Source organism: Erythrolamprus reginae, unplaced genomic scaffold (assembly GCF_031021105.1).
Source record: "Erythrolamprus reginae isolate rEryReg1 unplaced genomic scaffold, rEryReg1.hap1 H_40, whole genome shotgun sequence".
NCBI classification, from domain to species: Eukaryota; Metazoa; Chordata; class Lepidosauria; order Squamata; family Dipsadidae; genus Erythrolamprus; species Erythrolamprus reginae.
The window spans coordinates 152,121-174,035 of NW_027248496.1; the positions used below are offsets into that span (position 1 = coordinate 152,121).

The 21,915-nt window shown below is 45.0% G+C and overlaps 1 protein-coding gene across 1 annotated transcript; it reads left to right on the plus strand.

Annotated features, from left to right (window-relative positions):
• The first annotated feature begins 1,241 nt into the window (after positions 1 to 1,241).
• On the plus strand, positions 1,242 to 20,482 carry LOC139155663 (N-acetylglucosamine-1-phosphodiester alpha-N-acetylglucosaminidase-like). The gene is made up of 11 exons (XM_070730903.1): positions 1,242 to 1,366; positions 3,561 to 4,046; positions 4,762 to 4,901; positions 6,259 to 6,367; positions 8,209 to 8,337; positions 10,070 to 10,278; positions 14,077 to 14,124; positions 17,872 to 18,000; positions 18,525 to 18,656; positions 19,422 to 19,473; positions 19,647 to 20,482. The coding sequence occupies exons 1-11, from the start codon at positions 1,242 to 1,244 to the stop codon at positions 19,885 to 19,887; spliced, it is 1,800 nt and encodes a 599-aa protein (XP_070587004.1). The 3' UTR covers positions 19,888 to 20,482.
• The last annotated feature ends 1,433 nt before the right edge of the window (positions 20,483 to 21,915 follow it).

Below are 21,915 nucleotides of genomic sequence, written 5' to 3' on the forward strand. Positions count from 1 at the left end.
CAGCAAGGTGGTCAGCTGTGAGGCGGCTACTCCTGGTGCTGCTGCTGCCGCTGCCAGGGAAGCCCCACCCCCCGCACACATAGCCATGGCGCACTTAGCTGGGTCTTTCAGTTTTTGAACCCTGCCCAGGAGCCAATCGCCAAAGGTAGGCTTTTGCAAAAGGTAGGCGATTGGCTCCTGGGCAGGGTTAAAAAACGCACACTGAAAGCTGCAGCTAAGCACGCTATGGCGTATAACTCAGCTTACAGGGATCTATGCTAGGTAGTAGTTATTGGTATAAGCATAAACATTAGCAAGGTAGGTACAAATAAATTAAACAATATGACAGTATTATTATTATTATTATTATTATTATTATTATTATTATTATTATTATTATTGTTATTATGTCAATACAACACAGCAACCGAGATCGTATTTCATCACCAGTTGGGCGCTTCCGAAGCACCTAGGACTGCATGATGTAGCGGTGAATTATGTTTGCCAATCCCAGTAAAGCGGTCTTTTGCAATTGACAGATGGAGATTCTGTCAATTCCTATGGTTTTCAAATGTCCGCTGAGATCCTTTGGCACTGCACCCAGCGTGCCAAGTACCACTGGGATCACTGGCTTATGCTAGAGTCGTTGCAGCTCGATTTTTAGATCTTTGTATTTCACTAATATCTCTAGCTGCTTCTCCTCAATTCTGCTGTCCCCTGGGATTGCGATGTCGATGATCCTTCTTTCTTTTTCTCCACAATCAGGATATCTGGTGTGTTATGCTTCAGAATTCGGTCAGTCTGAAGTCCCACAGCAGTTTTGCTTGCTCTTTTTCGACCTCTTTTTCGGGCTTATGATCCCACCACTTCTTTGCCACTGGTAAATGGTAGTTCCGGCACAAGTTCCAGTGGATCATCATCATCATTATCATCATCATCAACAACAACAACGAGTTGGAAGGGACCTTGGAGGTCTTCTAGCTCAAGCCCCTGCTTAGGCAGGAAGCCTTAGACTTGGATGATAAGCGAAACATTTTCAAAGGAAAAACAAAGAAAGTCCACTTTCCTTTTGGAAAAGCACCTTTTGGAACTTAATGCGTTTGTGCATTTCTAAGAGTTTTCCCCCGTTCAAGACTCGTAGTTTCCTCCACTGGCCACAAGAGGGCAAACCCCAGCCGCCCATGCTTTCCTTCGCTCGGCAAAGACGCAGTTCCCCGAGGCTCACATGACCTGCGATCATGTGACCCGCCTTTCGGTTCAATATGGCTGCCCCCTTGAACTGCCTCGCGCGGGCCCCAGGCGGAGGGCTCAGAGGTTTTGCCCTGGCCGCGTTTTTCGGGGGGCTGTTTCGCTGCTTTTGGGACGTTCACGGCAGCGCGGGAGCCGGGTAAGGAGGTCGAGACAGGGGAAGGGAAGGGGGAGCCTACCTTGCAGGGCTGGCGGGAGCTGCTCCTCTTCCGCCTTTCGGTGGCAATTCTTGTGCTGGAACAGGCGGCGATCTGAGCCCTTTTCTACGTTTCTAAAAAGTACAATTTTTAAAAAAGCAAATCTTTGCAGGGAGTCGATCTTTTTCTCTGCAGAGAAATGCTTGAGCTGCATAGTTATTTTAAAACTGGTTTTCCTAGCGCTCTGTGTAGGTGTAGAATATATGGTGTAATAAAGACGCGATAGTACACCTTATGCATACGATGCGGTTCCGTGACTGTAAAGTTTGATCACTGTCTGTTTTTGCAGGTTTTATTTATTTCATTTGTTATTCGGTTTATAGCCCATCTTTGTTTTGTGATTATTCTATGATTATACATATGTAGTCATTTTCACGTATATACATATTCATATATAGCCATTTCCATTATCAGCAAAAATATGTTACATACACACACACACAAAACATATTTTTGCTGATAATGAAAGGGAATGGAGACTAAATTCCTTCCTTCCGTGGTGTGCAGTGGGTTTTTTTTTGTTTATTATTATTATTATTATTATTATTATTATTATTATTTATTAGATTTGTATGCCCCCCCCCTCCATAGACTCGGGGCGGCTCACAACAATAACAAAGACAATGTAAGAACAAATCTAATAATTTAAAAAACACTAAAAACCCCATTATTAAAAGCAAGCATACACACAAACATACCATGTATAAACTGTATAGGCCCAGGGGAGATGTCTCAGTTCCCCCATGCCTGACGGCAGAGGTGGGTCTTAAGAACTTTACGAAAGGCAAGGAGGGTGGGGGCAGTTCTGATCTCCCGTGGGAGCCGGTTCCAGAGGGTCGGGGCCACCACAGAGAAGGCTCTTCTCCTGGGTCCTGCCAAACGACATTGTTTAGTTGACGGAACCCAGAGAAGGCCAACTCTGTGGGACCTAACTGGTCGCTGGGATTCGTGTGGCAGAAGGCGGTCCCGGAGATATTCTGGTCTGATGCCATGAAGGGCTTTATAGGTCATAACCAACACTTTGAATTGTGACCGGAAATTGATCGGCAACCAGTGCAGACTGCGGAGTGTTGGTGTAACATGGGCATACTTTGGGAAGCCCATGATTGCTCTCGCAGCTGCATTCTGCACGATCTGAAGTTTCTGAACACTTTTCAAAGGTAGCCCCATGTAGAGAGCATTACAGTAGTCGAACTTCGAGGTGATGAGGGAGTGACTGCTACATCCGAGATAGGGCCGCAACTGGTGCACCAGGCGAATCTGGGCAAAAGCGCCCCTCACCACAGCTGAAAGATGTTTCTCTAATGTGAGCCCAAGTTGCGGACCCTCTCTGAGGGGGTCAATAATCCCCCCCCCCAGGATTATGGACGGACAGATGGAATTGTCCCTGGGAGGCAAAACCCACAGCCACTCCGTCTTATCCGGGTTGAGTTTGAGTCTGTTGACACCCATCCAGACCCCAACAGCCTCCAGGCACCAGCACATCACTTCCACTGCTTCATTGACTGGACATGGGGTGGAGATGTATAACTGGGTATCATCCGCATACTGATGATACCTCACCCCATGCCCCTGGATGATCTCACCCAGTGGTTTCATGTAGATATTGAATAGCAGGGGGGAGAGGACCAACCCCTGAGGCCCCCCACAAGGGAGTAACCTCAAGGTCGACCTCTGACCCCCCACTAACACCGACTGCGACCGACCGGAGAGGTAGGAGAACCACTGGAGAACAGTGCCTCCCATTCCCAACCCCTCCAGCCGGCGCAGAAGGATACCATGGTCAATGGTATCAAAAGCCGCTGGGAGGTCAAGAAGCACCAGGACAGAGGACAAGCCCCTGTCCCGGGCCCGCCAGAGAGTGCAGTACTGCAGAATTAGGCCTGCCTATTTGCAGTTTGGCAGTTTGAATCTCAACGGGCTCAAGGTTGACTCAGCCTTCCATCCTTGCGAAGTAGGTAAAATGAGGACCCAAATTGTTGGGGGCAATATGGCTGAGTCTGTAAACTGCTTAGAGAGGGCTGTAAAGCACTGTGAAGGGGTATATAAGTGCTATTGCTGTTGGCATACACCATATCAGATAAAGTTTTTTGTTTATTTTCTTCTGTCTGAATCCACCTGCTTTTTAACTTTCAGGAATTCTTTGAATGATGACCTCTTGCTGCCATATCTTCCTCCCCAGCATGGCCCACGGCACCACCATCGCTACATCCGAGATTGCCAGGTTCTTCTGCGTGGCAATGCGACGCATGAAACCTGGCCCTGTGACAACAGCAGTGCCTCCCCTCTGGCTATGACGTATACATTTGTTTCGGACTTCCCACCACACCATCCAAATCGCCGTCAGGTCTATGGCCACTTGACTATCGTGCGAGACCCCCTGAGGACTTTTTCTGTTCTAGAGCCCGGTGGACCAAGGGGATGCCATCTCCACCGCAGAGCTACTGTGGAAGAGACAGTGAGCCAAAGTCAGTGCCTTGTGGCCCAGAATGGGGGCTATTTTAATACAAAGACTGGAGCATGTTTAGGGAACGTTGTCAGCAATGGGCAGCTGGTTCAATCCTCTGGTGGTGTGCAGAATGCTCAGTTTGGTATCCGGCAAGATGGCACTTTAGTCTTTGGGTAAATGTTGGCATGTTCTCTCTTTTTTTAACTACTGCAACTCTTTGTTTAATGACCGGAATTGTAAGGGAAGCAATTGTTAAGTGAAACTGTGACTGCACTTATGATTTGTTACTTTTTCATTCTTGGCTTACAGCTTGTCATTTTAGGGTAGTTTGGCATTTCAGTGGCATTGGGATGGGTTCTTTATGATCCATCTTTTATGAAGCCTTTTGCACCATTTCCCCCCCCCCCCATAAAAGAGGCTGAAAATTTGGGTGTGTCTTATACTCTGAGTGAAGCTTTTTGAAGCTTTTCTTTCCCTAGCCAAAATGAGGCGCTAATGATCTTCCCAACTTGAAGGTTTTATCATTGCTACTCTCTCCTAAGAAGGTTTTTTTAAAGCCCTAACCAGGGGATGAAATAATGTGCTGAAGCTGACCAGACTAAGACTCTAGGCAGATGAATACCTGGTAGGCAGATCCACCTCCCCCCATTTTCCTCCCCCTAAATTAAGGTGCATCTTATACTCCGAAAAATGTGGTAGTTCCTAATGAAGCAGTCACTAAACCAGGATTAAAACCAGAATCTATCAGAGTTTGTTGCATAAATCAAATCCAGGAGCGCACACAGATAACAGATTCAGCTGGATTCATTAACATTTATAAACATAGTGATATTCCCTGCAATTTTTTATTCTGGGGTTTTGTTTTGTTTTTTGGCTTGTCTCTTCCAGCTACCTCTCTGAGGAGGAGGTCTTGGCTACAGAGAACCCATTTGTGCAGCTTGTCAGTGGAGTGGGTTGGCTTCTGCGAGACGGAGAGGTCTACGTGAATCAGAGCCAGGTTGCAGAATGCGACAAGACTCAGGAAACAGGTACCAAGCCTCACCTCCACCCCTTGAAGATTCTGAAGAATTATTCTATACCGGGGTCCACAACCCCTGGTCCATGGGCCAGCACCAGTCCACGGCAACCAAAAACCAAGCCACGCAAATAAGCAAAGCTCCCTCCGTGGGATGCAGGCAGCACATGAAACCACGCCCCCTCTGGTCTGCAGAAAAACTTCTGTCCACTGAACTGGTCCCTGGTGCCCAAAAGGTTGGAGGCCGCTGCTCTAAACCGTGGGTGTCCAGCTTTTTGAATTGCCAGAATTAGGACTGAGTGAGGAGGAATTGTCTTGGGCTGTATATAAAACACATAAAAATCACATAATGAGGATTGTAGAGATGTAGAAATCACAGACGCAAAGACATGATTTCTGGAATGCTTTGTCCTTTATTAGTCTCTCTGAGTGAGCAGCTTCTGATGTGTGAAGCTCTGATTTTCTTGGACTAGCAGTCTATTTTTTAATAACAAAATTCTTGTGTATACCATCATAAAACATGAATTTCTTCACTTAGTTCTAGTTACAGTGTAAATGGTTAATATGTAACAGAGCATCAGACACAATCCTTTCAGAAGGATGGGTAAAATAAACAGAAGAGCAGAAGGATTTTAATTACCTAAAGTCAATAAAAGCCTAAACAATTATTTTCTTAAACTGATCAAAAAGGGGTGAGTTGCCTTAACTCATCACATAGGTTCTTAATCCAATCATTGCTGATTTGACCTTTGCTGTTAGCTAGAGTTGGATAAGCATGTAACCTTTTCCCGAGATGTGTAGAGAGTGTAATTTTTATACTTAAATAATACAGAATAATGAAATGCTTTATTAGCAAGATTGGTTTTCCATATCATTGCAATAACCTACAGAGGATGATGATATCCATTCATTCCATTGGTGGGGTGCGGATCGGGTGAATTGGTAGCGGTGGCGGCGGGAGGCTCTTCCCACCCGAGCATCTCTGCACATGTGCAGAAGCTTCTGTGCATGCACACTCCCAATAGTGAACTGGTAGCGCAAGATAATTGAAATCCACTATTGATTCTATGGGCCAGATATCTCCACATACCTAGGAACAGGAAAGGCTTAAGGTGAGGCCCAACAGAGGGTATAACACTTAGGCGCTGCCAGCATCTCAGCCATTCTCTTCTTTTTCAACATCTTCGTGGCATGTGATCCCCTTTTCTCCAGGACCTCAGACCATGTGGTCTTGCTGTCCACCATTAAACCATCTTTCCAAGCAGTCACCATGGCTTCCAGTTTCTTTTCCACCCCACTTGGACCCAAAGCCAAATAGGATATTCCTTACAACAGCTGCTTGAAACCTCTCTCTTTTCCCCCCCTGGCAGGGACTTTTGACACTTTTGTCAATATTGTGTCTGCCAGGACGGCTGTGGGGCATGACCGAGATGGACAGCTCGTGTTGTTTCACACCGATGGGCAGTCGAGCGTCAGAGGGTATGTCCTGTGGCTTGGTGAAGCTTTCTTAAAGCAAGGGAGATTGGAGAGCTTTCTGGAGGGAAGGGTCTTCTGCATTCCAAATGTTGAGCCCAAGAAAGAGAAGTTGGTGCTGAGTTTGTGCCAGCACACTCAGCCAAGTCATGATTGGTTGATTTAAGTTGCAGTGGGCTGGGTTCAGGCATCACACTAAATTGCAAATCATGATTTAACAATCATAATTGGATGATTTTTGTCCTATTTGTACCCTTTTATTTTTTTTATCTGTATACATTTCATGTATTCCATTAACTCATATGTACAATCTGATAAGTGTTTGGCAAAATAAATGAATAAATTAAAGACCAAACAAGTGAAATTATGGTAGGCCCCTAATTTGAAAAAATTCTAGCTTTAGACAGATTGGCGAGTTCTTAGGAGGTCTCTTAGATTAGATCAGGGGTAGGCAAAGTTGGCTCTGGACTTCAACTCTCAGAATTCCTGAGCTAGCATGATTGGCTCAGGAATTCTGAGAGTTGGTCCATAAGTCAGAATAGCCAAATTATTGGGGTATAAACTGCTTAGAGAAGGCTGTAAAAGCACTGTGAAGCGGCATATAAGTCTTAAGTGCTATTGCTATTACCAATTAATTTAGTGTTTGAACTTTGAAATTGTATTCTTTGCTAGAAAGGAAACAATAAAATAGTTTTCTAGGCTTCTTACAGTGGGCAGCGCAACAGGGCATGCTTGATGCTTATAACTGAGCAAATGCAGTGGTGGGACTCTTACGTAGCTGATGGGCCGAAGATAGGCTATTGAATCTAGCTTTTGGTTTGAATGAGAAGGCATCTTCAAAAGCTAGCCTGCCACTAATGATTTTTTATTTGTTTATTAATGTTTATTTTATTTAACTCTGCATTAGTAAGTCAAGAGAGGCATTGTTTAGATTCGGGGAGCACTGTCTCCAGATATCATTGTTAGAACTTGAACTGAAAGCTAGTGATAGAAAAGTAATTTGCTTTGGGTTTATTTTTTTCAAATTAAAATGATAAGGACAAGTTATTTGTGAGTTACAGTACAGTGGTACCTCTACCTGAGAATGCCTCTACTTACAAACTTTTCTAGATAAGAACTGGCTATTCAAGATTTTTTCCCCCTCTTCTCAGGAACCATTTTCCATTTACCTCCGAAACTGTAACTGGAAAAGGCAGAGAGAAGCCTCCGTGGAGCCTCTCTAGGAATCTCCTGGGAGGAAACAGGGCCTCCATCCTCCCTGTAGTTTCCTATAGGAAACCACAGGGAGGTTTCCCATAGGAATTGATTCCTATAGGAAAAATTGCTTCTTCTTACAAACTTTTCTACTTAGGAACCTGGTCACGGAACGAATTAAGTTTGTAAGTAGAGGTACCACTGTATTTGTAAAAAAAAAAAAAAACCCCAATAAAGGCGGGATATATACCATATATTAAAGAAAAAAATCAAAATGTATGTTTTGATTGTGGGTAGATAGGAAGCTAGGAGATTCTCTACTGAAATCCCCACACAGTCAGTATCGATACTGAAAACATATTTATAGCTCTTAATTCATTCAGAATTGCTTCTACACTTTTTCTTGTGCTCCGTATTATCATCCTCAAAGCCAACAAAAATACGACAGGAATCCTGAGAGCTTTGAGTGCTCTCAGGAGCTGTGAATGAAAATACGTCCAGCTTAGGAAAGTAGAATTCGTGAGTGTTGGCTGCCAGGACTCACTTCCCCAGGAAGACCCACACTATTTCTTAGAGTAGTATAACCAACATCTGGGTTTTTTCCCCCTTCGGTCAGGTTTTTAATTTCTTTGATTAATTTCTTGCAATGACAGCCTGAACCTCTGGGAACTGGCAGATTTCCTGAAGGAGCATGGCGTTGTGAATGCGATCAATCTGGATGGTGGAGGGTCAGCTACTTTTGTCGTCAACGGATCTCTTGCTAGCTACCCTTCGGATCACTGGTAAGACATTTCTCATTTTTCTGGAGTAGCCTGATTATCAGGTCTTTTGAGTTGCCCATTTTTCTCTGGCCAACAACCACGGTAAGCTTAGCACTTGATGTTAATGTCGCTGTACAACAACTGGCCTTCCGAAAAGGCTGTGAAGACCTGGCTTTGCTGGCAGGCCTGGGGGGGCGTGTGTAATATTACCATTTGTCACAGTCGAATTGTGTTGATAGGAGAGGTATATATGTTTCAGTTGATTGGATTTTTGTGGGCTTATAATGGGATTTTATCATTTTTATTATTTTAATGTGTTCAGTATTAATATTGACTTCTACTATTATATTATATTGTGGTTTTATATTGTTGTAAGCTACCTTGAGTCCCATAGGATTGGGCGGCATAGAGGTAAGATAGGTAGGTAGGTAGGTAAATGATGGTAGGTAGGTAGATAATTGATATTTAGCTTGGTAGTTAGATAGATGATGCTAGGTAGGCAGACAGACAGACAGACAGATAGGTAGAATGGAAAATTGTGATGGAGAAGGAAGGAGGAGATTAACCGAAAAGAGGGAGCCAGTGACAAGCGGAATAGTGACAAGCAGTAACAACAATGGGCCACCCAAAGAAACAATTTGGTTAGAAATTGTCCATTTGGCTCTCTCCCCCCCTTCCTCACAAGTTCTAAAAATAATTAAAAAAAAAAAAAGCCTTCCCCTCCCAAGGCGCTCTGTGACAATTAGTGGCCCAGAGTTGCACTGGGCACTCCTTATCGTTAGGTTGTAAGTTCAGTTGTGGCTTTGTCATCTTTTTCTGCAGTGAATGTGTATTGCATCGCAATACATCATATGACATAATCAAGTTTGACACCCATGTTCTAAGCAGTTTACAGAGTCAGCCTCTCACTACCAACAATCCGGTCCTTATTTTACCCACCTCAGAAGGAGGGAAGGCCGAGTCAACCTTGAGGTAGTCAGGATTGAACTCCTGGCAGTGGGCAGAATCAGCCTGTAATATTCTAATCATTTCACCCCCATGGCAAGGAAGGAAGAAATAGCTCTTAGGCTTATATACTGCTTCACAGTTCTTTACAACCCTCTCTTAAGTGTTTTACAGAGAGTAAGCATATTGCGCCCAACAATCCATTTTTTTTGCCCATCACCCATCCTCATTTTACCCACCTTGGAAGGATGGAAGGTTGAGTCAACCTTGAGCCACTCAGGATTGAACTGCTGGCAATTGGCAGAGTTTGCCTGCAATACTGCATTCTGTGCCATCACAAAAGGAAAGAAGGAAGGAAGGAAGGAAGGAAGGAAGGAAGGACAACAGAACTTAGAATTATATACCGCTTCAAAGTGCTTTAAAGCCCTCTCTAAGTGGTTTACAAAGTCAGCATGTAGCTCCCAACAATCTGGTCCCTCATTTTACCCACCTCGGAAGGATGAAAGGCTGAGTCAACCTTGAGACGGTCAGGATCGAACTGCTGGCAGTAGGTAGGATTAGCCTGCAATACCACTTTCTAACCACTGCACCACCATGGCTCCTGAGTTTAGATGGCAGTATAAATTGAAAGAATACATAAATAACAAACACATCTGCCACAGGCTGAGCTTGAAGTTATGGAGGGATGTGGCTGAGTCTTTAATTCCATCTTCCCCAAAGGTGCTTTTTGCAAGAGGTCAACTGTGACCCAGATGACGAGAATCGCCATAGATAATTCCATCCGCCTGTCTCTCTTCTTCCTTCCCAGCACGTTTGATTCTACCTGGCGCTGCCCACGGAGCATTTCGACCGTCTTGTGCGTGCATGAGCCTTCTTGCCAATCTCAAAACTGCAGCGGGCACGGGCACTGCGTGCTTGGACGATGCCACTGCCACGGAGCCTTCTGGAGCGGGCCAGCCTGCAATGTGCTGGATTGTGGCTCCTCCAACTGCACTCTTCATGGGATGTGCACGGAAAGTAAGGGTTCACCTTTGGAGGATACGGGTGCTAGCAAACCGGAGAGGAGTGCCCTGTTTAAAGGGAGGCCTTTGGGCATTGCAAATTGGCACCCTTGATTTTGAGGCTGGGGTCAGAACTAGGAGGTCTGAAAAACAACGCTGTGAGTAAAGCAAAACCTGGCCTCAAGGTCAACGAAGGGAGCCTTTGAAAGCCCTGAGAAGGGTTTCGTGGAGAATAACAGAGTTGGATAATACCTTGGAGGTCATCTAGTCCAACCTCCCCCTGCTTGAGCAGGAGATACCATGTCCATGGTATGTGCTTCCTGTTGGGATCTTCCCTCTCCCCAGTTGTTTCCAAGGGAAAAAGTCAGAAATGGCTGCTGATTGCCGCTCTTTTTGAATTTATTAGTAGAAAATACAATAATAAAATAAAATACAGTATTATCTTATTTTATTACCATATTTTTCAGAGTATAAGACACACCAGAGTATAAGACAGACCTTAATTTTTGGGGAGGAAAATAGGGAAAATAATCTGCTTACTAGGTATTCATCTGGCTAGTGTCCTTAGTCTTGTCAGCTTCAGCACATTCTTTTAACCCCTAGTTAGGGCTTTAAAAAAACCTTAATCAGAGAGAGTAACAATGAAAGAGCTTGTAAGCCAGTAAGAGCTGGAAAATAATTAGCACCTGATTAGGGCTGGAAAGATTCAGAACAAGTAGAGCAATTAAAAAAACATTTAAAGACAGGGCTTGAAAAACATTCTTGACAGAGAGTAACAGTGAAAGAGCTTGCAAGCAGATAAGAGCTGGGAATATCATTAGCATCTGGTTAGGGCTGGAAAGAAACATTTGGAGCAAGTTAGAGCAATGAAAAAAACCCTGCAAAGAGTTAGGGTTTGGAAAACATTCTTTGCAAAGAGTAACAATGAAAGAACCTGCAAGATAAGAGCTGGTAAGATCGTTAGCACCTAGTTAGGTCTGGGAAAAAAGGTTAGAAAAAAGCTACATTCAGAGTATAAGACGCATCTGAATTTTCAACCTCTTGTAGGGAGGAAAAAGGTGTGTCTTATACTCTGAAAAATATAGTAGTTTATCAAACTATAAAATGCTGAGAAAAATGGAAATAATGGAAAAATTGGAAAGGGAAAGAGGAAAAATGTAGGGAAGAGAGGAACAGAAAAAACTTCTTTTGGTGAAATAGAATAAGGAGGGGGCGGCATATAAGTCCAATAAATAAATTTTAAAATCAATCAAATCAATCAATCAATCAATCAATCAATCAATCAATAACATACAACTTCAACATTTTACTTTTATGTAATAAAATGCACAAGCCATTTCTATACCAACTATCTAATCAGCAAAATCCCACAGCCAAGTTTCATTTTTCCCAAACCTCGAGCACAAAAGTCCAGTAACGGTTTCCAAATAGAAACAAAATTGGTTTGGGCTCTGAGCTTGGCAATTTGGTTGCAAACCTGTCGTCATCACTCGAGGAGGCATCATCAGCACACTCTGAATTGTGCTCGTCTGTCAGAGAGTGACCGGTCTTTAAATATCTTTTTGCGCGGGTTGTCGTTCATTGTTTGGCTGCTTCTGACAAATAACAGCCGCATCAATTTGCATCATTCAAAAGGATATTTAAAGATCGGTACTTTGACAGACACACACAATCCAAAGTACGTTGAAGATGTCTCCTCAAATGGTGATTTTATTTTATATATATATATATATATATATATATATATATATATATATATATATATATATATGTCACATGTTTAAGCTGAATTTGAAAATTAAGGGAGACTAGGATAGATCTATTTCGGCCTTATTTTGGCCTCATCAGCTAGCCATACCCACTGGGACTTGAACCTGCAACCTTTGCCTTGTAAGGCAGAGAATTATCCTCTAGGCTACAGTATCCAATCCCTTCAGCTCTGTACCAGGGAAGGGTTACATTTTTGTGTCGAATCACCCTGGTATATTGAAGGAACATCACAGCTCCCTTTTTGCCTCTCGGCCCAACCCAGGGCCATTTCCAAGGCAGTTAATTTTATTGATAGCCGACAATTCTATCTATATATGTCACATGTTTAAGCTGAATTTGAAAATTAAGGGAGACTAGGATAGATCTATTTCGGCCTTATTTTGGCCTCATCAGCTAGCCATACCCACTGGGACTTGAACCTGCAACATTTGCCTTGTAAGGCAGAGAATTATCCTCTAGGCTACAGTATCCAATCCCTTCAGCTCTGTACCAGGGAAGGGTTACATTTTTGTGTCGAATCACCCTGGTATATTGAAGGAACATCACAGCTCCTTTTTTGCCTCTCGGTCCAACCCAGGGCCATTTCCAAGGCAGTTAATTTTATTGATAGCCGACAATTCTATCTATATGTGTCACATGTTTAAGCTGAATTTGAAAATTAAGGGAGACTAGGATAGATCTATTTCGGCCTTATTTTGGCCTCATCAGCTAGCCATACCCACTGGGACTTGAACCTGCAACCTTTGCCTTGTAAGGCAGAGAATTATCCTCTAGGCTACAGTATCCTAAATAAATATTTATTTATTTATGTATTTATTTATGTATGTATTTATTTATTTATTTATTTATTTATTTATTTATTTATTAGATTTCTATACTGCCCTTCTCCTGAGACTCAGGGCGGCTCACAACAAGTAAATGCAAACAATTAAAACGTTTGAAACCAAACTGCCGAGCTCGGAGCTCAAACCGAAAACCGAACTCCAAACTCGAGCTACAAATACTCAAAGATATTTCAACAGAATTCATTTAATCACTGCTGCCCTTTCCAAGGGCTTCGGGGGGTCCCCTGCCTCCACCCATTGAGAATCACAGCCCCATGGAGCACCCCGTTGCTTCTTCTTCACTGCCATAGTAGAGCACTCTTGGTAAACAGCTTTGTTGAAGGGGACAGCCTTCTGCAAATCCACATTGCCCTTTATTTGCTCACCCTCCACCTGTCCTCCTCAATCTGGATTAGATTCCATCAGATTTTTCATCAATTGGGAGACCAAAGGTCAGCCAATGAATAGGCATAGCAACTAAGTCAGCCAATGGGGGTTAAACACATTTGACTCTGCTGAGAATCGAAACTGAAGCTAGAAGGCTGTGTGTGACTCAGCCCATTCTGTACTCCCAGTCCACTCTGAACTGAAAAGTGCTTGCAGTATTGTATATATATCCCTGGCACAAACTGATACAGGAGATGAGCCTGTAGTCTAACGGCTAAGGCCTCTGTCTTACAAGGCAGAGGCCCCAAGTTCAAATCCCAGTAAGGGTGTGGCTACCTGATAAAGGCAAATAAGCCCAAAATAGATACATACATGCATACATACATACATATCACTATGTTTATAAATGTTAATGAATCCAGCTGAATCTGTTATCTGTGTGCGCTCCTGGATTTGATTTATGCAACAAACTCTGATAGATTCTGGTTCTAATCTAAAAGGCTGTGAAGATCTGGCTTTGCTGGTGGGCCTGGGGGCCATGAATATTACATCTATCGTGGCCGGACTGTGCACGAGTGGTATGCCTGTATGTTGAGTGGACTGCTGTCTTTATAGGTTTTATAATGGGGTTTTATTGTTTTAATATTCGACTTCTTTTATATTGTTCTGCATTTTTTATATTTTTGTAAGCCAACCTGAGTCCCATTGGGAGTGTGCAGCATAGAAATTGAATCAATAAATAATAAATAAATGAATAATCCTGTCCCTTAAACCCCTTCCCGCTCTCTGATCTTTCTACACAACTTCATAGTGTCCTCTATCCTTTATTGCAGTGGGATGTGTCTGTGATGCTGGTTGGACTGGTGAAAACTGCACTCAAGGTAAGGGGCCGCATATAAACCCAATAAATAAATAAATTAGGCGGTATATACTGTAAGTCAAATTAATTAAATTTAATTAAATTGCTCAGCCAACATGTCTGGCAGAGAAATTCTGGGAGTTGTAATCCACAAGTCTTAAAGTTGCCAAGACTGGGGGCCCTTTGCTCTAGAGCCGTGATGGCGAACCCATGGCACACATGCCAGAAGTGACACGCACTTCCGATGGTCTTCACTCACGTGGGAGTGCCAGAAACTGGAAGAACAGTGCGCTGCCCTGGAAGATGATTTTCCTGTTTCCAGTGTGCGCATGCATGCCGGCGGGTTTCTGTTCTGCCGGCGTGTTTCAACCACCCATAATTACAGGGTAATTAGTCCAGGAAGACACACACCACACGATAAAAGGAAAACCCAAAAGTTTTTATAAACAGAAAAACAGAAACAGCTCCCTTTTTAAATGTCAAAGGGATTTTCTGGTACACACAAGGCAAAGGTTAAATGCAATCCAATTTCTCACCCAATAACTGGGAAATTGAGTCCAATTCTAAAGTCCAGAGAGTCCACACACAATCTTGAACAGCACAAAACCCACAATTTTGATGAAACAATGAATCAGATAAACTGCCATGAAGCTGAAACACAAGGCTTCACTTTTATCTGTAGCACTAATTACAGCAGCCCCACCCAACCACAGGTGGCCTCATTTTCTCTTGTAATAATCCTTCAGTTGTTGTCTCTTATGCATCACTCTACGCATGCGTGGATGTGTCATTAATTCTTGTTCAGAATCCAGGGATGATAGATGATTGATCTCCTCCTGGGCTGTCTGCCAAACTCCCTCTTCCCTGTCACTCACGCTTCCTTGGTCAGAGGAGGCTTCATCGGCAGATTCCATCTGGAGCAAAACATGCCTGCGGCATGTGGATGTTTCCCCCACATCCACCTGCACATTCCTTGGGGCAGGAGCTGGGCCAGAGCTAACCACAACAGTATCTGGCACGCATGAGTGCAAAGAACAGTTCATGTGCCCAAATATGCATTGAAGGGATCCCGGCTGTTGCTTCCTAAGGGGGCAGAGCTGTCATCCAGGACCAGCTAGTTGGGGCTCCCCTCCCTCCCCGTCTGAGCGAGCTTTTTGCGTAGCCCCTGCCTTCTGATGTACGTAGGCAATCCAGAGCCCTTGGCCAGCTCAGGCACTTCAGAACAGATGCAGAAGCAGCAGCAGTAGCTGGCGAGCGAGGGCAGCGGTTCTCCTCCAGAATCCCAGCTGCAAGCAGCAGAGTCAGAATCACCGCGCAGGCCCAGGAGAGCCACAGGGGCAGGGCTGCTTGTTTCCGGTGGCTGGGGGGGGGGGGGCTTTCTCCTCCAGTATCTTCAGCACAAGCGAGGAATCCCTCCCCCCCAACCTTCCAGCCCCTGAGAACAAGCAGCCCTGCTGAAGGAGCGGAGTCCGTGCCAGAGTCCGTGTCTGTGTCAAGGTTCAAGGTAACATCTGAACTAAATTATAATCTGAGTCATAGTTCCAATTTATTGCCGGAGTCATCTTGGCATCAACACTGGGAAATCTGAATCTGAGTTTCCCATCCAGTTGAAAGTCCACATCCCTTGTCCCCCACCCACAAACATGTCACGTTGCCCAGTCAGATTGTGCCAGTGTGGCAAGTCCTTCTGTCGCTTCCATCCAGGTGGGTGAGCATAGGAGGGCCTTGAACCACCTGAATGAATGCTTTATGGCTGCATGTGCCCACATTACTTGGCACATAGAAAAACAGGCATTGCTGAAAGAAAATCAACATGGTTTCTGCAAAGGCAAATCATGTCTTACTAACTTGTTAGAATTCTTTGAGGGTGTAAAAAACGCATAGATAAAGGAGACCCAGTCGATATTGTATATCTTGACTTTCAAAAGGCTTTTGACAAAGTCCTTCACCAAAGGCTCCTAAAAAAGCTCTTCAGCCCCGGAATTAGAGGACAGGTCTGTCTTGTCCTGGATTGGTAACTGGCTAAATTGTAGGAAGCAAAGGGTGGCAATAAATGGACAATTCTCTGGATGGAAAGAAGTGAGAAGTAGTATACCCCAAGGTTCAGTTTTGGGACCTTTACTTTTTAATTTATTCATTAATGATCTGGATGTAGAAGTAAATAGTGAGGTAGCAAAGTTTGCTGATGACACTAAATTGTTCCGGGTAGTGAAAAGTGAAACTGATTGTCGGGAGCTCCAGAAGGGTCTCTCGAAATTGAGTGAGTGGGCAACAAAGTGGCAAATGCATTTTAACCTAAGCAAGTGCAAAGTTATGTACATCAGGGCAAAGAACCTCAATTATATCTACCAACTGATGGGGACCAAACTTTCTGAGACAGCCCAAGAAAGGGATCTTGGGGTTTTGGTGGACAGCTCAATGAAGATGTCAACCCAGTGCGCAGCAGCAATTAAGAAAAAGCAAATCCCATGCTTGGCATGATTAGGAAGGGAATCGAAAATGTGCCCATGTTCCCTCATGAAATCCCCCCGCCCAAATTTCCCCCCTCCCAAATTTCCATAAACATCAGGCCTTGAGATAATGTGGCAAGCTGTTGATTTATCACCAACTTCTTCCCCGGCTTGACAGTCTGTAAGAGATGTGCTGGACGGGAAGCATGCGCACTCCCTTGGGAAAAGGAGGGGGGACTGGGTTGGCTTGCTTGTGGCTGGAAGGGGGTGGGATTTGCTTGTGGACATTTCATTATCTAACTAGGTAACATCACCAGTGTTTGCTCCCTGTTTATATGCAATAGTTTGCTCTGTCAGCATTGGCCAGGTTGTGGTTTGGGTAGTTCCTTGATTAAGTAGTGGTTTTTTGCTTGATGGTTTGTCTGGTGTTAATCCCTGCTTATCTGAGTGTTGGTTACTGGAAAGGCTACATTGTCATCTTTTTGTTTCCTTCTTAGTTTTTCTTTTTCTCTCATATGAATGGTGTGTAAATGTGGTCTCTCTTTATATGTCCAGTGATGGCTCATTTCCAGGAATTCCCTAGCATTTTTAGATTTAGGTTGATCAAGGACTGTACACAGTTCTCCAATTTGAAACTGTCTAGCAACCAACACAGAGATAAGCAAGGATTAACACCAGACAAACAATCAAGCAGAAAACAATTTCTTAAGCAACTACCAAGGAGAGAAATCAGACCCAACCAACACTGACTGGGAAAGCTGCTATATATAAGCAGAGACCAAAACCCACTCCCCGCTAGCACTGATGATGTTACCTTATTTAGCTAATGAAAAGTCTGCAAGAAAGCCACCAAGCTCAGAGAACAGTTCCACACGGACTTACAGATATTCTTTTCTATAGGATAAAAGAAACCATCAAGCAAACTGCCAGCCTTAAGCAACGTCCCTAAATTCTTTTCAAATCCTAGGTGGGGCATGTTGTCACTAACAAGCAACCATCAATTCTGCTGCCTCCTGGCTTCCCACCCACAATCCTGATCATGCTTTCCCTTCTCAGTGGGTGACCCACTGAGCCGGGGTGGCGCACTGGTTAGAATGCAGCACTGCAGGCTACTTCAGCTAACTGCTAGTTGTAGTTCAGCAGTTCAAATCTCACCACCAGCTCACGGTTGACTCAGGCTTCCATCCTTACGAGGGGGGTAAAATGAGGACCCAGCTTGTTGGGGGCAAGAGGCTGATTCTGTAAACTGCTTAGAGTGGGCTGGAAAAGCAATATGAAGCAGTGTAGAAGTCTAAATACTATTGTTATTGCTATTTTAGCTTGCACCAATGCTACCTATGGGGACAGCTGCGCTCAGAAATGCCTCTGCCGCAACGACGGCAAGTGTGACCCTGTGCATGGATCCTGCGCTTGCCCCGTGGGCTTCCGAGGAATCTTCTGCGAAGAAGGTGAGAGCTTTGGAGCCAGTTCTGGGTCTCCCCACCACCACTACAAAATTGGTGACTTAATACTGGTTCTCAACTTACAACTTGAGCCCAAAATTTCAATGTGGATTTTTGCCCTGTTTTATGATCTCTCTGGCTAAAATTGTTAAGTGAAATCATTGCAGCTGTTAAGTTAATTCAGGTGAATCTTCCCCATTGACTTTGTCGGAAAGTTGCAAAAGGGGGCCCCCTGACCAATGATCTCTCTGATGCTAGAAAATGGCCTACGGCAATTGGAAACTGCTGCGTGCTATTCTCTAGTCACATGCGCAGGCGTGCAGTCACGCAGCCTCTGGTATTAGAAAATGGTGCGCGGCAGTTGGAAAGTGCCACACGCTGTTCTCTTGTTATGTGCACGACCATGCAGCTTAGAGGGAACATGGCCTCTGACCCTGGCACACTGCAACTGTCGTAAATACAAGGTAGGGAAGATAAGTGGAAGCACCCCCCACCCTGGCTATAATGTCTCTTTATTCGTTGTTTTGCAGCCTGCCCTCTCGGACAATACGGACCTCACTGTCAGCATCCCTGCCAGTGCCCAAGCCAGTGTTACTGTGATCGGAGGACGGGCAGCTGCAATGTTTCTCTAGACTCAACCCTCCTGGATGAATTATCTAGAGGTACATACTTTGGGGGGATCCAAACTGTAGAGATAGTCCTTGGAAAAGCCAAATTTGAGGTTCTAGCTCACGTTTCTGGCCTCTCCATGTCAAGAGTGTCTTGGTTTGCAAAATTCAGAATGTAATTTTTTCTGATTGGAGGCTGTTTGCCAATCAAACATTAGCAAAGTTAAGGGTTGGATGCAAAGTTAATTCAACGGCCTTTACGATCGTGAAGCAAAGTCATCTGTATTATGTTAAGGAAACTGTCCTAGCAATAAGGACGGGAAGTCATCTACTTATAATTGTTCCATGTAGTGACTATTCAAAGTTACTCTTGCGGCTTCTCCAGCAGCCAAATCGGATGAGACGTGGGAGCCAGGGCCAGCATCAAGGCAACCTGAGAGCTCCGAGGGGGACGAGGGAATGGAGCTGGCAGAGAGAGAGAGACTGACCAGTCCATCAGCCCCCAGAGGGAGAGCCAACAGTCCCCAGGGCTGGAGGTGGCTGATGAAGAAGAGGAGGAACAGCTGGGTCCAGTGCCTGATGCAGATGCACAGAAGCAGAGGAGAGGAGAGCAGTAGAAATTTGTGAGCTGATCCTTGGGAGGGAAGAGCCACTGCTGCTAGCAAAGCCCCACCCTAGCTCTGGAGGGAGAGAGAGAGAAAGGAATCGGTCGTCCAGATCAATTTTTTTTCCCCCCGGCTTGGATCTGAAGCAGGAAATAGGATCCCTTTTCTCACCTCACCTGATCTGGTTTGTTTCGCTTCCACTTTTCCTTTTTAGCTGGGCCATGCCTGCTAGAAGCTACCTCAAAGGAAGAATTCCTTTTCTCCACGTAAGTTACACACGTTTTGCTTCCTTGTGTGTTCTCAGGGGTTTTCCTGCTGAGAGCTGGCGGAGGGGAAATAAAGGCTCAAAGGAGACCCTTTTCGATCCGTAGTTTGGTGGGTGGCTCCTTTAAGGCTCTCCCTGCTGCCCTCGTTCACGAATTGTGGATTCTTCTTGCAGGAAAGCCTGGGTTGCAGTAAGCCTGGGTTTGTTTATCCTGCTCTCGCTCAGCGTGTTGGTGAATGTCAGGCTGGTTCTCCGCAACACCAGCAAGCGTCACGAACATGGCCAGTACATCTCTATCCCCTTAGAAGAGATCAACGGTGGGGCCAAAGACAGGGATCTGCCAGGAGCTTGGGAGGCTGATGATCCCGAGGCTGCCTGGGACACGAATCCGACAGAAAATGCAAATCTGCTGTGATCAAGAGCGTTTCTCTTCCATGGAGCAAGAAATCTCAGGAGGTGCCACCATTCTTCAACATAGAACTTTTGCTCCATCGCTTGGGAATTGGTTGCCAATTTTTCCCTATTGCCTTAAATCGTGAACCAGCGGCCTAAGTGGGGTTCTGGAATTCATCAGGTTCCCAAAGAGGGGAAGCTTCCATACTTGTGTGGAAATATTTTTCTCCCACCGAGTTTTGGAGGGAAGGTGAATGTTGGTTACCAGAGCTAGCCCCCTCCCCAAATGCTTCCGACAGAACTGGGCAAGCAGCGTCCTTTCTAGTTGAAATGCTGTAGATTTGATGATTTGAGAGACGGGGAATAGTTTTATTTTATTTATTTATTTTGCCTTGCAACCTTTGGAAGCCTCCTCCCAAAATGTTCACAGGTAGCCCTTGTTTTTGCAACCGTTGATTTAGTGACTGTTAGAATTTGCAAGGCACTAAAAAAAGAAACAAAGTCACGGGATCCAAATCCAGTCACTTGGCCATTGGCATGTGCTTTGATAGTCATGCGATCACTTAGTCATGCGATCAACATTTGCCACTTTCCCAGCCGGCTTCCCAAAAGCAAAGTCAAGGATTTTTTTTTTTTTGGGGGGGGGGGGGGGGGCAGTGCAATTCATTCTGCCTTGCGTATCAATAGAAATGTTGGGTTCAATTGTGGTCGTTAGTCGAGGAACTGTAAGTATGTATTTGTCCTCCCACCATAGGCACCTTCTTGTACTTCACACATCCCTGAGAAAAAAAAAAGGGGGGGGGGAGTTTGTTCTCTGGACACCTCTGGAGCACAACTTCCATCATCCCCCAAAAAGCTAACCCCCTTTTGAAATGCTGCTTTCTCTAAAGCCGTGATGGTGAACCGATGCCCCGCGGAGCCATATCAGAGGGCCCGGGAGGCCTTGCCCTCTATCAGCTGCAGTGTGCATGTATACGCTAGCCAGCTGATTTTCCCTGAAGTCCCAGAGTGCAAAAAAAAAAGCCCAACGGACAAACCGGAAGTTTGGAAAACGCACTTCCGGTTTGTCCGTTGTGTGGTTTTTTGCAACCCGGAGGGTTCAGGGAAGCTTCCTGAAGCCCCGGAGTGCAAAAAAACAGCACAACGGGCAAACTGGAAGTCCATTTTTCCAAACTTCCAGTTTGCCCATTTTTTCCCATCCCCAGGCTTTAGTGAGGCCTGTGCGCATGTGCTGGGACGGGTAGGGGATTGTGTGCATGCACAGTGCAGGGTGCGTGCGCACATGGGGGAGGAGGGAAGGGCTGTGTGCACATGCACACATGCTAGCACACCCACACCCACCCTTTTGACACGCAAACTACAAACGGTTCGCCACCACCGCTCTAAACCAAGGACAAGCAATCTGGGCAACTTGAAAGACATACAACTCCCAGAATCCAATTGCCAAGGTTGGACTTCTCTGCTTTAAACTGCGCTGCAGCCTGGGCCAAATGGACATGCCAACCTGTTTTATGACTGCCTCTTACACAGGGGAAGGGACGTGGCGGCTCAGCAGCTAAGCTGATCAGAAAGGTTGGCAGTTTGGCAGTTTGAATCCCTAGTGCCGTGTAACGGAGTGAGCTCCTGTTACTTGCCCCAGCTTCTGCCCACCTAGCAGTTTGAAAGCCTGTCGAAAGTGCATGTAGAAAAATATGGGCCACTTTAGTGGGTAGGTAACAGCATTCTGTGTGCCTTCGGTGTTTAGTCATGCTGGTCACATGACCATGAAGAGTGCTGGCTCTTCAGCTAGCTGGCTGGAGAATTCTGGGAGTTGAAGTCCACAAGTCTTAAAGTTGCCAAGTTTGAGGATCCCTGCACTAAACCCTCGGAGACAATTGAGAAGACTATAATTCTTCACTGTCATAGGTGGTTCCTGACTTATGACAGGTTGCTTAGTGACTTTGACTTTACGGCAGATCTCCCCATTCCACTCTGCAGAGGGAACAAGTTCCCAAGTTCGGACAGCTGCCCCTTCTCCTCCCCTGTGGCCACATGTTTTGAAGTTTTACAA

Bases quoted from the DNA above. Each gene is read 5' to 3' on its own strand.
- LOC139155663 (XM_070730903.1), top strand. From the start codon at position 1,242: ATGGCTGCCCCCTTGAACTGCCTCGCGCGGGCCCCAGGCGGAGGGCTC. The intron at 4,902-6,258 runs GTACCAAGCCTC...CCCCCCTGGCAG, and splicing joins CGACAAGACTCAGGAAACAG to GGACTTTTGACACTTTTGTC. The intron at 6,368-8,208 runs GTATGTCCTGTG...TTGCAATGACAG, and splicing joins GGGCAGTCGAGCGTCAGAGG to CCTGAACCTCTGGGAACTGG.